At 41.2% G+C, this 17,259-nt stretch overlaps 2 protein-coding genes across 6 annotated transcripts in view; one reads left to right on the forward strand and one right to left on the reverse strand.

Moving 5' to 3' along the window:
• cntrl (centriolin) overlaps positions 1-4,508 on the forward strand; it is a 30,119-nt gene extending 25,611 nt beyond the window's left edge. For all 4 annotated transcript variants that reach the window (XM_041242820.1, XM_041242819.1, XM_041242822.1 and 1 more), the window contains one exon: positions 242-4,508. Coding sequence is in view for 1 of the 4 variants with exons in the window: in XM_041242822.1 (XP_041098756.1) it covers positions 242-277 (36 nt within the window). In the remaining 3 variants the exon portion in view is untranslated. The remainder of the gene's footprint in view (positions 1-241) is intronic.
• LOC121309713 (ras-related protein Rab-14) lies at positions 1,859-15,407 on the reverse strand. Of its 2 annotated transcripts, none has more exons than XM_041242829.1 (8): positions 15,300-15,407; positions 9,355-9,413; positions 9,014-9,067; positions 8,536-8,713; positions 7,994-8,060; positions 6,858-6,945; positions 6,573-6,603; positions 1,859-6,350 (listed from the first exon to the last, which is right to left on the reverse strand). In XM_041242829.1, the coding sequence occupies exons 2-8, from the start codon at positions 9,404-9,406 to the stop codon at positions 6,173-6,175; spliced, it is 648 nt and encodes a 215-aa protein (XP_041098763.1). In that variant the 5' UTR covers positions 9,407-9,413; positions 15,300-15,407; the 3' UTR covers positions 1,859-6,172. The 2 variants fall into 2 exon arrangements, with proteins under 2 accessions (XP_041098763.1, XP_041098764.1); XM_041242830.1 differs by lacking the exon at positions 15,300-15,407 and adding an exon at positions 15,207-15,275.
• Between the last annotated feature and the right edge of the window lie 1,852 nt (positions 15,408-17,259).

Raw genomic sequence — 17,259 nt, forward strand, 5'->3', positions numbered from 1 at the left:
TAATGCACTGGTCAAATCAGCTCCGATTGCTTTTCTCAAGGGAGTGTGTGTCACAAACCAAAAATCCCTATCTGTAAAACACGGCCATTGTTTTTGTATCTGTTGGCTCAAGGTTTTTCGGAGCGGTTTGGGAGCCGTCGATTTAAAATTAAATATGGTTCAGATTTAAATTCAAATTCAACACAAGTGTACTGTTTATGTTGGTTGTATCTTGACATGCAAATTTCTCATTTTTAATTAGGAGACAGCTGGTGTGATAGTCACTCAAAACCAGTAAAGCCTTTGGTGTTGCCAAACACAATTCCCTACATGGCAGACCAGCTGTGAACTGAAGAGACCCCCCTGCTACCTCAATCTTTCACGTCTTCCTTACAAACACAGCAGCCTTACCTGCAGCTGGCCTGAGGTTCTTCGATGTGCCAGGGATAGCTGAACAGACGCACCAACGTCTCACACAGTGGTGCAGGGGTTACCTGTGAGGGTTGCCTCTTGCGAACTATACAGATCATTTATTAAAGAAACATTCAAAGACCTGAATTTGAAAACGCAGAAAGAAAAATGCTGTTGATTCCAAGTTTATGTTGCACACTGAGAAGTTAGTCAGTGGCCCATTGTTGTTATGCCATCTGACTCTGCTCAGAAAATAAGTATTGGAATTCAAAGCATGATTTCTCTGCAGTCATTGGGCTACATAAAGGCTGCACTATGCAACCAACCACTGCGGTTTTTCTTCAAGTAGTTGTTGTACAAATTATATTTGTAAATTGTTTTTAATGCAGGTTTATATATTAATAAATATTTTTAAATGATTTGAACTGTTTGTACTGCTGGTGCACTTTATTGCAGTACAAAGATATCTTTATTTTTATATATGTATGTGCCAGCCATCTCTTAAATAAAACATTTTAACTTTGGCAGAGGTTGCTTTTTGATTGTAATACTTGACGTTAGTATGTGGTACTCTGAAGGGCAGTTTGTAACAAAGAAGTCACAAATGATAGATCTACATCACCATCAACTCAGGCTTAACATCCATTTCTGCAAGTTAATCTTTACTGAACCCAATGGTTAATGGACCCATCCATTAAGAGTTAAAAATCATATCAAAAAGTTGAAAACAAAACAACCACGCTGAAAAGCTGTAAACTTCTTGGTAAGTGGGGTGAGTGACATATAAACAAGGAGGCACACCAGGTACTGATGCAGTGAGGCAGAGCTAAGTTGAATGTTAATGGTCATTTTGAAGCTGAATACGGATTACATTAAACCTTACCTTTTCTTTCTTTTTTGCATAGGGTAGGTCCCACTACATTGCACCTTATATTTTATGAAGTTTTCTAAATGCATATGTTACCATGTGCAGTAACATGCGCATGCCTAGTCCTTCAGGAGTCTACACTTTCTTCTGAATGCATCGGTTGCTGATTTTATTACCTGGCCGATATACCCAATAAGGACACTGGCTGCAGCTGCTTTTGAACAGCCCTGTATAAAACAGGTCTTGGAAAATGAAAGACCAACAGATATATCTAGATACAGGTACTTTATTTACAAATATTCAGATTAATAGCATTTTTGTTCCACCAAATGAAAAGTACAGCAGTCCGAAGAAAGATGGTTTGTCACCGATATAAATAACAAGACCTATTGTAAGCGGTTTAAGAGTTTAAAAAAAAAAAAAAACATGAGAAATAGAAAAAAAGATATAAACAGAAAACCAAGCAAACATTGAATGACTTCAGCCAATTTCAAACATCTTCTGAGTTGGCCTTATAACTGACTATTTCATATAAATATTATATATTTGTGTTAGCAGGCTGTGGTCCCTAAGTTGGGGTTGTTTAATAAATCACTAAAAAGTGATACTTTAATATATATTTTATATATGCTCCCAATACAAGAGCTGTAATTAAGTTTGGTTTAACCGTACTTAGATCTACTTAAATAAAAGGGCACATTCTTTGACTAGACAATACTAAGAACAAAACAGAGGGGAGGGAAAGTTCCTAATGAACTACAGAGTCCAGTTCTGGCCTTTACATAACATGCTGTGTCCTGGTACCACACTAAACAAAAATGCTTTCGCTTAGCTTAGTGTCAAAATGATCTGTGTGGTTCTTTTTAGGCCTTTTGTTATTTTAAGCGCAAGCTCCCATGCTTTTACTAATTTCTACAGGGCCAAGCAGCAGTGTGCCCAGATTTAAGAGCAAAAGCAAGGCTCCCCTTTTAAACCAAGCACTGCGTTTACTAAAGCCATGATAAAGAAAAAGGTGACACTTCATTTGAAAACACAGTATGTGAAAACGGATTCCAATTCAGAGAAGCAAATACACATTCTACACAGCTGAGAAAAAATTAGTACCAAGACTTAATGCTTATTAATAATTGCACTCATTAAAAAATAAATCTGAAAAAAAGGACAGCACCCTCCAAGACCTCTGCTATGTCACATTAACCTCTTACTCCTCCTCGCATGTTGTGATGTGATCTTTCCACCCTCAACGCAGACACCAAATTTCTTAACTAACTACATAGAGGAGGGGAGGAGAGGGCACACAAAAAAATGAATGACTGATTAATGAATTAATTAAACAGCCATTCAAGCATACATACATACTATTTTTATTTAATCTGTCTAGCTCCAGTGGGGGGGGGACTTCTTTTTTTAAATTTAAAACGCTGTCATATTATTTTCTTCGAAGCACAACCCAGCATCCTCCCTGTTTGGTATTATGGCGGTCTCGTCAGATTCAGTAGCTGGGAAGTTAATCTATACACGTACAGAGCAGGCTGCACATTAAAAGCTGGTGCATCATGAGAAATGGCACAGATTTAACACAGCGCTTGAGAGAGTGACTATCTCCATTCAGCCTGTCAAGGACAGCACAAACTGCCCACCCCAAATAAAATAAAAAAATAGAACCATTTGCAGAGCACAGTCTGTGACTGGCAGCACAGAAAGCAGCTACCACGAACAAAAGGGCACCCATCAAGAAAATAAAAATTATCCAAAACAGACCCGCCCAGTAATTGTCTCCAAGCGACTCAGAAACCAACCTCCAGCAGCACTAAGCACATACAGTTAGTTATGGTCGCTTGGGTAGGAATACAGTTAATTATGTCATTTGGAGAGGTCACTTTGCAGATTGTACTTGTGCACTAAATGCAGGCCCAAAAGTGCCCTGGCTTAAAAGCAAGGAGTGCAAAGCATGTAACCAAACAACTAAACACATGAGCCTACGATCCTTTGAGACCATCTTGAAATTCACGACATCCTTTTAAAATCTGTAATTTGCTAACCATCGACATCTTTGAAATGCTGCTGCTACCAAACAAAGCTGCCTCAAAGCAAACAAGCCTTCGGGTTCAATCTTTGCAGCACACGCTTTCTGAAAATGCCAGTCCTTGTAGGTTAAACTGCATGTTTAATAAAAAGCCTGACGTTGCACCTTGCAATAGTTTAAAGCAGCGGTGAAATGTAGCCACCTTCCTTTCTTAAACCTTTCAGTATTGGTTCCATCTCAGCCTCTGGATGAATGTACCATATATACAACACAACCCCCTTCTCCAAAAGACCAGGCAGGGTTCATAACTCCTGAAAACTTCAGAAGCCCCATGTTGAGCATGATCACTCTCGCTTTAAAAATCTTAATAAACCATTGCAGTGTTATATTCTACACAGTTAACATAGTACAGTCTCCCACCACCACCACCATCTTCCTCTCCCAACCCACTAGAATACATGTGTTAATTTATTCATTCACTAAATCAGTTTTAAAATAATCTAATTCACCCTAACATATTTCTAGCGTATAGTAAAAGCAGGTTTTCTGTGCAAAGGTATTCCAGGCCAGTATTTTAGTCAAGCCTCTTTGGCGTTTATACAACAGTGAAGTGAGAAAATACAGCCCGCCACAAAACCCAAAACAAAGTTCTCACGAGCGACTGCACGAGAGCAGGGATTAATACACACAGCAGAGCTGCTCAGACCACAGTGCAATGATAGAACACAGCAGAAACAGCCACATTATACAGGAAAATGCAACTAGTGTTCAAAGTAAATCTCAATTCAGTTGTAAAAAGTTGGGTTTCGTTTGTCGTTTCTTTTTATTATTTGTGATCACATCTATTTCTGTGCTACAAGGGGTAACATGACAGTTTTAAAGAGAGGTCATACTGTACAAAGAAAGTGGCATCATGTGTTTTTCTTTTAAAATCAATTTGTCTTCGTTAAAATCATACACACACATTATGCATTTATATGTTACAGCACAGCTCCTTCATAATGTATACACATTTTCTAAACATGTGGAAATACATAAAACAGGCCAGGAATGGGGCTGCAGTTGAAAGAAAAGTGCAGAAGAAAAAAAACACAAAAACACAAGTTTGGTTTTTTTTCCTTTTTGCTTTTTCAGGTTAAGACTGGGACAAAAAAAAAAATCATTAATTTAACGGGTATTTTCTAAAGTATCAACACAACTGTGATTTTAGTTACAGCTGATCGGTAACAGAATACAGATAACCAATAGCTGTATCTGTATACAGGAATGGAGAGCACATGAATACTACTTGTCCTCATTTTCTTGACTTTATCATCACTGAACTGTAATTTCTAAATCTAGCCACCAGAGGTCGCTAATAAGTGCAATACAAGCTGGAAATACAGGACAAGCAGCGATCCATCTTGGTGGCTAGCCCAAACAGTGCTGCATAAACACAGGCATCAAAAACAACTCCACGTGTGAATCGAAAGTGCTTCCAGCATGTGCACTCGAACCTGTCCAAGGTGTTGTCTGTCTATGGGGTTGTTCATCTGACTGGGGGGGATTGTGGTTTGAACCCTAACCCTTGGTTTGCATCAACCCGTTGCCTCTAAACCCCACAGCAAACACAACACCACATATTCCAGCTTTTCAATCTGGCATCCTGCAGGGCTATTTCTAGGACTAAGATGCAGGGTAATATATATATATATATATATATATATATATATATATATATATATATATATATATATATATATATATATATATTTATTTTTTTAAACAAAGGACATGCATGGATTAGCAGGGGAGGAAAAAAATATAATAAAAGCAACAAAAACAGAAAATCAGATATATCACTGGGCTTTAAATGAAGATGCAAACTTGAAATTGTGTGCGTGTCTGGACAGGTCGCTGCAGACCCCGGGCTACTCTCCACTTCCCCTTTCAAGAACCGCTCTGACTGTCCTATTTAATTATTTTTACTCCCTCTATAGTTTTGGATTTTTTTGTTTTGTCTGATAAATAATGCATTACAGAACGTAACTCTGTATATGTAGGGTCTGCCTGGAATCCCGATATTGGGGTCCCCTTCCTTTCCCTGAATTAAATACCCCCGGGACTCCTCCTGCGTGTGTGCCGCGTGTCACACACACGAATAAAACAAAACAATAAGCAGGGCAGCTGGCTAAAGGCTGGAGCCAATTCCCTGCTTTGTACTCTTGGTTAGACTGTGTACAGTAACACAGTAAACTTGGTACAAAACCTGGCCCCCACCTCTTAGGCAAGAGAAGAGGTGAAGGGATCCACCATTGTTTAGGCAAACCACTGCATTAATCACTGAACTGGAACCACCACGAGGACATTAAGGTGCAAAATCAAAAAGAAAAAGGTCACGGAGGTGCACAATAACGTGAATCATTCATAAAAAAAAAACCCATTTGATCAGGACATTTCGGACTACTACACAAAAGTAAATACCATGCAGGAGAGGCTGCTGCTGCTGCACTGGACCTACATTGCTGTTTGATGTCATTTATACTTTATGGAGTAACCCAATGACTTAAAAAATAAATACATGGAAAGAGATGCTTAATTCTTTTGGTTTCATGGTACCGGCGTCTCGGTGGTGAGTTTTAACCTTGAATATTTTTTTTCCATACATCATTTTTTTATTTAAATTTTAAATCCCAGACATAACAGACTATCAAATGGGGTTGGTATGGTGGCGAGGGGGGGGACGACGACGACGACGACAAGGTAAGGTAGGAGAGGGAGAGCGAAAGAGGGAGGCAAGTAGGAGGAGTTAACAGCCTCCCCCCTCCATCCTCCCACACACACACACACACACACACTTGTGGAGAAGTGAGGTGAACGTGGCTGGGTCTTCCCCACTGCGGATGTCACTAGCAGCCACACCCTTCCCTTTGGGGCTGTGGTTCGCTTGTTAGCCGGCCTCCCTGGGGAGCAGAGGGCTTGTGCTGTACCCCAGACTCGGCTGCGTTTAGGTCCAGGCTGCCGTCCTGAATGTTTTGGAAGATCTTCTTCGCTGCCTCCAGGAATGCATCTTCAACGTTCTCGCCTCTAGAGACAGAGAGCAAAGACACGGCTAAGCAACGGTTAAATGCTATCTTGACGTTTCCTTGGAAAAAAAAAAAAAACGATCGGAGCGTGTGAATGAATCTCACCTTACCACCTCTGTGTGTAATTCAATGGTAGTCACCAAAAAACATTTGGTGTTTGATATTTAAATAAAATAACTTTCCTCTGCAGTTTATTTAAACAAGCAGGTAAAGCATTACTCACGTTTTCGCACTTGCTTCGAGGAATAACAGACCTGTGAAGTAAGACGCATGTGTTAATGTCACATTAGCCATGCTTGCAGCCTATGAAATATTAAAATAGGAGAGACTAGACTTGTGTTTATGTGAACAAAAACAAAGTATCTCTGGGGGTACAATACAAACTATTCTAACAGGACGGGTTAAAAACAAATACCAACATGGACATGGGGTACAAATGAGTAAATTAGGTCAAAACAAATTTGGTTACAAAACCATTAATCTAAAAATGATGAAACCCTAGTCCCACCATTCTCTTCTGCAAACTGCTTGGCTTCCTCGTACGTGACGTCTCTCTGAGCCTCCAGATCTGCCTTATTTCCTATAAGAATTATCACCTGTCGAAATAAAGACCCGAGTTAAGACTTCGGCCACATTAATGGATTGTGATGTACAGCGCAAGCACCCTTGCACAATAACCTCCATGCCAAACTGTCTGAATAACCCCCCTCTTTATAAAAGAAAAAATCAACTGCAGTGTGTTTCACTTCCCACTCAGCCAGTCTGTGGTTTCCTAACACACCAATACACTGCACAATTCATTTCAATGGGATATCGAGTTATGCTGAGTTTTGTGGTCCCTGAAGAGCTGAAAAGGAAAAACGCAGGCTAATATTTAGCAGTGCTCACACTCTTGCACACAGCACCTGGTTGTGCTTTAGTAGTGGGACTACAGCATCACAGAAAGGTGCAGCTCTGCTGTATTGGCATCACAGTTAACAGAAAGGGTTGCTCCGAAGCAACCGCTAAGACTTTTTTATCGGTCAAGAGACCAGCAGTGGATAGCAGCAAACAGGGATGTGTGTGTTTAAAGTTGTGTTTCTATGGGGGGAAATTATGCACGTCTGTTACCTTTCCAACACTGGTCCCTGGAATGCTCCCTAGAAAAAGTAGGCACAGAGTTCACTGATATTTCCTCTTTACAGAAGATCAGAGGATCTGTCACAGAGCTGAGGACTTGAAGATAGTGTTGCCAAAAGGTCGAATTAAAAAAAATGGGAGGTAAACCAGTACTTAAGAAGCAGAAAAGCCACTCAGGAGGCAGTGCAGCCCAGCGACTGGTTACTCCCAAGAATAGGGAGTCTGTTAGGTAAAGCAGCTTTGTGGCTGGAGCAGCATCGAGGTTGCAGCTCAGGACTGAGGAAAAGATCGCAGTGGTTAGAACATTGCAACAGGCAGTCACTGCAAGAAGTTAAAACAGACACTGCCAGCAACACCTAGCTATGAAACTAGAAGCATCCCAGTGGTGTAACACTCAGACCCTAGGTGGTAGCAATGGCAATTACAGGTGGAGGATACAAAAGACTGCAGTGCATCATCTGATAGGGATTGAGCACAACGACAAAGGCGTTAGACACACACTATCCAACCAGTCTGTTCACTTACAGTATTGGGGTTGGTGAGGTTTCTTGCGTCTGTCAGCCAGCTACTGAGATGGTTGTACGTGCTTCTCCTAAAATAAAATTTTTAAAAAGTTAAAAGCATTGTTGAATACAAATACCTGCCACCATCACACCCCAGTACCAAGATCACTCTGCTCCAGTTATAACAGAGACTGGTGTGACAGGTTTCCGCTCATGAAGATGCTTTGCATTTCTGACAGTGTGTAAACACAGCCTCCTACCACATGCTGTACTCAGGGTTTAAAGCTCTGTAAAGAGGTAGCAGTCACTGGTGCAGACAACACGGTCCTCTAGACAGGAGCAAACAGTCATATACAGCTATAAGGGTGTCACTGCACTGTCACTGGAAGCATTTAAAAAACATACAAAATCAATCTAAATAATTTCTAATTGAACTCGTGATCGTCCAGCTGTTCTGTATTAACATGTCAACTTCGCCTCTCTGAACAGGATCTAAAAGGTAGCATGGTTTTAAAACGCAGGTTTAAAAGGTTTCACGTTTTCCAGAGGTGGCCCGCGTCTCACCTGGTGATGTCGTAAACCATTAGCGCGCCGGCAGCTCCCCTGTAGTAGCTCCGTGTGACGGCTCTGAATCGCTCCTGTCCTGCCGTGTCCCAGATCTGCAGCTTGATCTTCTGACCACTGACTTCGATTATCCTCGTCCCGAACTCCACACCGATTGTGTGAGGGCAGTCAGCCATAACTGCGACACCACATGAAAAACACGAGGTAGTACTGGGCTCCACATTGCCGCATAAAATTCAACTCCAGAGTCCCACTTTTAAATCGGGAACGGCTTTGTGGGCGTTTCATTTCAGCCGGAGGTGCACTAAATGTTCCCTTCATTCATATCCCTTCTCCTAACACTGAAATGAGGGCTGCACATATTTTCTGTTGAATTCCGGTCGCGATAACTAAAACAGGGAGGCATTCTTCTGACTCGTGTGGATGTCTTTACACACTTGAAAAACCATACCGATAGGTGTAGGGTCCACATACTTACATTTCTTTTCTGTGAACTGATGAAGCAAACATGATTTCCCTACTCCCATGTCCCCTGCAAAAAATAAATTACAGAAGTGGTTTTAGGAGCAAATGTATATACGAAAAAGAAAGACCTTGTACTCATTTTTGTATCGGTTTTCCAAATTTTGGTCTACAGCTGTTCCTAAAAGTATTATGTTTAAAAAAGATACTATATATCTACAGAGACCTGTTTTTTACACAGATTTTAAAATGTCAAACGCTTTGCAAATGTATATTAACATAATCCCAATACAGTAGCTTTTAAAAGAAATAAAGAGAGAGAAATGTAACTGGCGAGGAGCCACGTCCCACACTTACCAATAATGATGTATTTGAAGATATAGGAGTAGTTGTAAGGGGCGGTGGCCATTCTGGCGCTGAAAGAAACCAAGCACAGAATACTATACAAGTGTGTTTCACAAAGGAAAGCAGACCGAAGCCCGATTCACACAGGACTGAAAATCCGCACAAACAGGTGCTTGCAGGACTGTCACAACTGAGGCAGCATTTCCGGGGTATTCGCCTCAAAGCAACACCACGCTTTACAACACATCACAACATTAATCTTAAAACTGGTACGATCTGTCCCGAGATTCTACAGTTCAGTAAAACGCAACGATTCGGAAAAACCAAACTGGGGATGGGGGGAAAACACAAACTGTAATTGGCGAGTTGGATGCTTTGAACATGCATTTGAAGGCATGTGTGGAAATACACATAACTCAAGAGTATGAAATGGTTATTCCAGCCTGAGGAAAAGACAGTACAACGAAATTAGTTATTTACACCTGGTTCACCGTTTACAAACCATGCACAAAAGCACCTTTTCTTAAAGAAAAATGAACCCACGTCTGGGAGCTGAACTAGACGTCTTCCTTGACGAACTCTGAGGACAGCTGAGTTTTAGTCCCGTGCGAATTATGCTCAAGAAAGGCTCGCTTTGAGGAACCAGGCACTGAAAAAAACTTCCATGCCGAGTATTACACCTTGGGGGTGAACAACAGACATCAAAAGAAGAGATGTGAGAGCTCGTCACAGCTTACTTTCATATTCTATTACAATACAAAAGCTTTTGTTAAATCATTACTGTTAAAATAGCAGAACAAAAACGGAGCACTTCAACTTGAATAAACCCGAATAAAAGGAGACCAAACGTTTCAACAGCATGCCAAGTTGCCATTTGGTTCAGATTTTGAGAAAAGCATTCGTTACTGATGGATGGACGATCCATACGGTGAAAACGTTTCAATGCGATCGTGTTTCTATGTCTTCGTTTTGATTGCAAAGCACTGGACAGAAAAGCCAGCCCTGGGTTTATAATTTGAAAAAAAACACAAAACAAACACGACAGCTGAGCGAATGCAAACCTGACTGACTCTACGACCCCCTGAATGCAAACCCTGACTCCACAACTCCCTGAATGCAAGCCAAAAGCTGGGACACACTATTCAAAATACCTGTCTGCAACTGGCTCATAAAGGAGTCAACAATCTGCACTGTTCACAAACAATAAGTGCCCAAACGGGAAACACCAGGAGGAAAAACACACTCCACCCAGAACACAATACCTCTTATCACAAAGTATTCTGAACTGATCTACCTTTACAGCTGTATCTGAGAGACTGTGGTCATGCGTATAGAACAGGTACTGCAGCGTCTGCCGTGCATATGTGTATCGATCTTAAGGAACCCTTTCTTTATTAATGTTACCGCGTTACATAAAGCTGCAGACAAAGCATTCAGTGAAATTACCCAGTGACTGACTTCTTGCAGTGAAGGACAGAAGCACTAAAGAAACAGAGTCTTGTTGAAGGCTCTTTGTCATTGACCCTTTAGCCTAAACCCTAAATACAGAACACGTCTAACATCCCTGAGAACATGGAATGCTACGACAGTGAATATATTACAATTTGCCAGGCGGTCGGAATATTAAATGTTTTTAACAGAACACCCCTGAATGTCTGAACTTCTACACTTGGCCAGCAGTGGAGGCAGGCATTGCTGATCTAGTGTGTGTGTATGTGTATATATATATATATATATATATATATATTATATATATATATATATATATATATATATTCTATGAGAACTGCTCTTTTAACAGGATATTGGAAGGTCCACTGATACGACAATGCACGCCTGCAGATAATCAAACCAGTTTCAGCTAGATGGTTTGGTGCGGGCGTTCAGTTCAGGCTTACATGTTCACTGTTCACCGACTCCCATTCTCTCCCTGCCAACAACGTATGAATCACCATATTGTCAAGTGAAAGCACCCTGATTTCAATCCTTACAGCTGTCGGAATTCATCCAGCCGGGGGAGGAAGACATGGATTCAGGGCAAAGCATGAAGAGAGAGAATAAAAAAAAGAAACTGTTTAGCAGTATTGTTATCTGTAATTTGGATCAGAGTTTTACTGTCAGAAACCAATGCAAAGGAAATCAGCCACATTGCCTCTGTTCCAGCCCCAAGTGCTTAAAAAGAGCATGCTTTAGTTTATGGGGCAAGCGTTTGTGTGTGTGTGTGTGTGTGTGTGTGTGTGTGTGTTTGCGAGCACACACACACAAGAAATACAAGATGGAAAACTGATAAGCGTGTAAAGCTTCAAACGAGGATCTTTAAGAAACCGTGGAGAAAAATGAAAGATTATTTAGAAAGGGGTAAGGAGCCAGCATTGAAATTAACCCATCAAGTGATAATACTTTAGATGTTGCTGTACACACGATTGTTAATATGTACCAGACAGGTACATTACTTTACCTTTCATGCAACAGTAATGCTAAATGCGGCGTACAGACTTTACTGTTTATTGGTCTTTGAGCACAGCCTGAAGGCTAGAAACGCAAAGCACACACTCTCCAAGAACAGCAAGAGCTAAGATGCGCATGTTTAATTTGGCAGGTGGAGGCTAAACAAATAATGGCTGTAGGCAAGGATTTCAAATGGAACTTGTCAGTATGTTTGCAGAATGTATAAAATTCTATCCTGGCAGTGAGAATTAAAGTGTTTTATAGGGATCTGTCTAGATATCAAAAGGATCTCTTAGCCAAAAACTGAGGGCACTTTTCACAGTGCCAAGTTCCTGAGAGGGGCTAGCACATTCTGTAGTGCAATACTTGTTTTACAATTAGACAATTGTGTCTGTTGCAAATAAACAATAAATAAATAAACAACTTCAACTGAAGTATCACCACATAGACAGGAATTACCCTTCAGAGATTGACAAGCAAGCACATTGGTTTTTACTCTTGGATTACTCATGAGCAAAACCAGTAGAGGGGCTAAACCTCTCTAATCTCACATACAAAGAAACCTACAGTCCACTTTCAATAACTTGCATTTTCCATAAAGCCAATAGGTCAGCATCTTAAACAGCAGCTACAGATTCTAATCTGGCATGCAGAATAGAAGCTGAAGGTCAGCAGCAGGAAAAAAGAAGCTGTCTGTTGAGGCAGAAATGGTAAATGCTAAGTAAAGCGGCAAACAACAAAATTAAACAAAGACATTTATACACAATTAAAATTCAAGACTAAGAACTTGAGGTTTTTAAGGTTATGGCTATGGCCCACAGTCAAGTGTGATACAGCCGGCACGCGATTGCCACTAAGCGTTACACTAGGAAATAGAATTAGAGAAAACCAAGAGATCGCTTTCTTACCTGTAATCTCATCTTTCTTAAGACATCAGAGGCATTTACTTTACAAAATACCAACTCAAACAAGGACAATCCAACACAAGTTGTGAAATTGATACATTCCCAGTTCCAAGTTGATTATATTGCCTTACCCCAATAAGTACATTAACTGCAGTCAATCTACGGTCGAATTGCTTTCAGTATCCCTTTATGGTGATCTATGAGCGAGTGAAAGATCCTATTATCCTTTTTCATGTGTACAGATGATCTCATATCCTGGCTGCACACGAGTCATGTGATATGTAACTTCCCAGATGCAGGCGTGTTTCCTCTAAGTTAAGGGATTAGTTCATGATTCTGTTTCTGTGTTGTACCTCTTCACCTCAAAGATGCACAGTACACCGTCGTTTTAATTTCAATCAACTAACAGTTTACTGGGCGAGTCAGAAATCAAGCATCATAGGATTGATACACATACGCACATAAGATTTTTTTTTTAAAACTGAACGTGCAAGAAATATTAATTCATCGTGTTTTGCAGTGCAACTGTAATACACTTTGATGCTTCCAGCGTTTACTGGATGTTTAATTGCATTTCTTGGCTTGTAACTATGGGCTTGTTCCCTCAGTCTTTGTCTAACACTTGCAAGACTATCAAAAGAAACTCTCTCTAATTCTAGATCAACTTCTCGTCCACCACAGCCATTGTTAAGCAAGAAACGACCAAAAAGTGACTGACACAGATGCAGTGAGTATCAGCAGCTGCAATACCAATACGAAAGGCATTTTTGATTAGCAAGACAAATATTGGCATGCATAACACCATTCATGACAAGACAGCTGATCCATCAAAGGCTGCCTTGGTTCCAGTGAGTATACCCATCAGATAAATGTAAATAGGTCACTTTGACAGACACACAGCCTGTACGGACAGGAAGCCACACAGTGGAAAGGGGGAACCTTAATTTGATTAATTACAGTTCATCCTCCTACACTATCTCAATTACCCAGAAAAAAAGTCGCTGATAAAAATGAATCAATACCAGCCCTTCTTAGTTATCTAAAACACTTCACACTGGATTTACCTTAATTATGCTGTGACCATTTGTCTTAATATTCTGTACTACTGTATCATTGCAATACTTGCTGAAAATCTCGACCTAAATTATTGTCACATTTCACAAGTGGTATTTCACACTGCCTTTGCAAAAGACATCGTGTGTGTGCAAACTGACAGACACAAAAGCAAACTAAAAAACTGACACAAGACACAAAAAATATAAAAAATTACCAAGCTATTTAATTTACAGATATTTTAGAGGGCTGCACAGCTGAAACGTCAGATGCACTTTGCCCTACACGGACAACTTGAAAAATCCCCTACATTAAATGTGAAAAATATGTACTGTACAATCCATCTGAAAACATTTTAAAACGTTTGAACTAACAGATAATATAACCAGTATATTACAAGTCACGTTTCAAAGGACGCTGTTGTCTTTTTGTCGTGCTGACACCATTCAGCAGAGAATGACACACAGCCAGGCCTAGTACCGGAGCAACAATACCAGGCATGTCATCGTGACACGAACCTTGCTGACACGTTAAAAACTGACCCACACCCCGGGTATGACTTTGGTCAGCCTTTTTAAACTTTGATGTGTATATTTTATTCTTAATTGGTCGCACTTTTTCTAAACCCCTTTGTCAAATAACCGGTATGCATCCCAAATAGCCAGGCACGGATAATCTAAAGCTTCACTGTGTGTTACTGGTACGAAGGCTAGAAATAAGGGCAGTGATCTTCAAATACAACCCTAAAAAACACATAGATTTTTATTTGATTTATTACCACCTAGTATAGAGTATATACGAGTACAAAAAAAGGATCCACCGTGCACGAATGAGAGGTCAAAAACAAAACCGAGCGATTACATTCTTCCGTTAGCAAAAGCAACACTTAGCAGTACGAATCTGAATGCAATATACTGCCCTGTTTACACTGCTGAAACGATACAGCAATAAGACTGCGGTTTAAAACGCGCTAGCAGTGGTTTTTGCTGTTGTCTGGTAGGGCAAGGCCTAGTCCCTTGCTACACGGTATCCCAGTCGTTAATACCAACGGACAAAACATTGTAAATAAAACCAGACTCTGCATATCGTTTCAATGTAACTCGTCCCCCAAACATAAGGTTACGCTGTTTGAACTGAACCCCGATTTCCTTGTTAAATACCAAAGGCATCCCGACCGGGTTTTAAATTTACACGACAAAACAAAACCTCTTCCGGATAACAAGGATCCGAGCAAAGCGCCGAGCAATTACAGCTCCGAAAAAAAAAACACACACGATTTAATAAATCGCCTTTGCAATGCACCGGGCACCACAGCAATGCCACTAATACCTGTCAGCAATATGATTATTTCGGCCTCGGCTCTGTTTGCATACATGGGTGTTGTCAGCCCTCCTCCTTCCAGCTTTCCTCTCCCCTCGACAATGGACAATTTTCTCCCACGTTTAGCTTAATATTTACATTTTCTCCGGGTCCGTGAGCCTTTGCACCGGGCCGGTGCCGCAGTCGGAGGTGTAAGACGTCGTTATAGGCGGTTGTTGGGGGTTTTCTTACCGTTATTGTGCGGGTATTTCAGCTTTATTTCGGCTCTTTCAGGGGATCTGCGGGCTATCCTGGTACTGGAAGTGTCTGCCTCTCCAAGATGGCGGACTGCGCTGCACAGGGTTTCCTCCGTCACATACAAAGGGGCGACCCGCTCGGAGGGGCCGCTCATTCACCCCCAAATACTCACCCAGGACAGCAACGACTGTTATCAAACTCCAATCCGTTATTTATGAGACATACGCGAAATAGAAATATAAAAAAAAAAAAAAAAAAAAACACGCCAATACAATCCCTTTTTTAGGCCAAGTCACGAACACGCCGGGGTGTCGCTTTTTCCAGCACTAAATAACTGAATTCACAGGCTCGGTTCGAGTTTGCAAACGTTCCCTGAATTATTTTGGGGAATGGTTTAAAAAAAAAAATGTCTGATGCGTTACGTGCTGGATGCATGTGCAGAATTAGATATGTTTTTAGTACAGTAAGCCTCACAGGCATATGAATTTTGGAGAATAAATTTGGGAGTACGTGAAAACTTACAGGAGCCAAGAAATATCAGCAACAGGCTTTCATAGTGGGGATGCATTTGCTCTACTGGTGTGGTACTGTAAGGCCCGCTGCGTGTACAGCAATCACAGCAGTGGAAATCAGTAGAGAATGGAAAGAGATGCCTGGTATGATTTATTCAGAAAATATCCGCTAGAGGACGCCCTAACACACGCTATAAACTAGGAAAGGCATCTGGAATTCCTCTCAGCTGTGATGCAGCATACTGTACACGCATACTGTACACGCACACGCACACGCATACTGTACACGCACACGCACACGCACACGCACACGCGTGCTCCTTCATCTTTCTTAAGCTGTGGGCACGAGTAAAGATACACTCGATGGACCTGAGCTATTACTTCTGAGCTGTTCTTCCTTTTTTTTTATTGAACAGCTTACAACACTAGCAAGTTTTTATTGACTTATTAATTAGGCTTTTCGTGACCATCACCTGATGTATCTGTTATCAATGTTAAGCTTAATTACGTTATTATTATTATTATTATTATTATTATTATTATTAGTAGTAGTAGTAGTAGTAGTCGTAGTCGTATTACAGTTCTGTCTCTTAGCATCCCTATTCTGCCTTGGGCATGCGCATTCTCTGCCGCGGTTGATATTTCATTGAAGTGTATTGGGGATTGCACAGCTCCAGGTGTTGGGAGCTCCCGGTAATTTGTCCTCCCTGTAAATTGTTATCATGGTGATAACTGTTTGCGGTGGGGGGTGTCTGAAATTCAGAAACACCCCCAGCAGAAGTCTGTTTCCTCGGGGCAGTAGAGTGACAAAGCAATGCAGCAGTTCGGTGCGGTACATTGTTTCCTGTACTGTACACCGCGGTAGATGCTAAAGGAACAGCGCTGGGCTCCAGAGGACCATGCTCAATATTGCTTTGAACTGGCACTGTCTGTTGGCAGAGGGGGCTGTGCTTACTGCGACTGCATGAAGCGGAAACGCCCTTCTTCCACATCTCCCCGGAGTGATACATTCAATGATACAATGAAGTAACATTAGGGTGTGAATAGGGACCGTTGTGTTGCTATTTACACGGCAGCGCTGCAGGCAACACATCTCCATTACTCGCTATTTACACGCCGCAGTGGTATAACGGCCTGAGTACCAGGCTGGTTTAGCGCTCTGCCAAGCTTTACAACGCTGATAAATATTACTTATCGTATTTACCCTTGGGTGACTCAGTGATTTATTTATGTATGTATTTATTTTGGTGTACTTCTCTGGATGTATCTTTAGCATCCCATTACAGGGGTCCAGCACTTCCAGTGTTCAGCACTAGCAAACAGATGATCGGATCGGCACTCTGTTCCAGTTACACCCTCTGATTCGTAATCTATTTTAACCCCCCTGTCGTCGTGGCCGCGGGAGGGGTCGAGGCGCACAGCCTGTATGTTTCTCTGTGCGC

The sequence above is a fragment of the Polyodon spathula genome, unplaced genomic scaffold (assembly GCF_017654505.1).
Source record: "Polyodon spathula isolate WHYD16114869_AA unplaced genomic scaffold, ASM1765450v1 scaffolds_1422, whole genome shotgun sequence".
In the NCBI taxonomy this organism is placed as follows: domain Eukaryota; kingdom Metazoa; phylum Chordata; class Actinopteri; order Acipenseriformes; family Polyodontidae; genus Polyodon; species Polyodon spathula.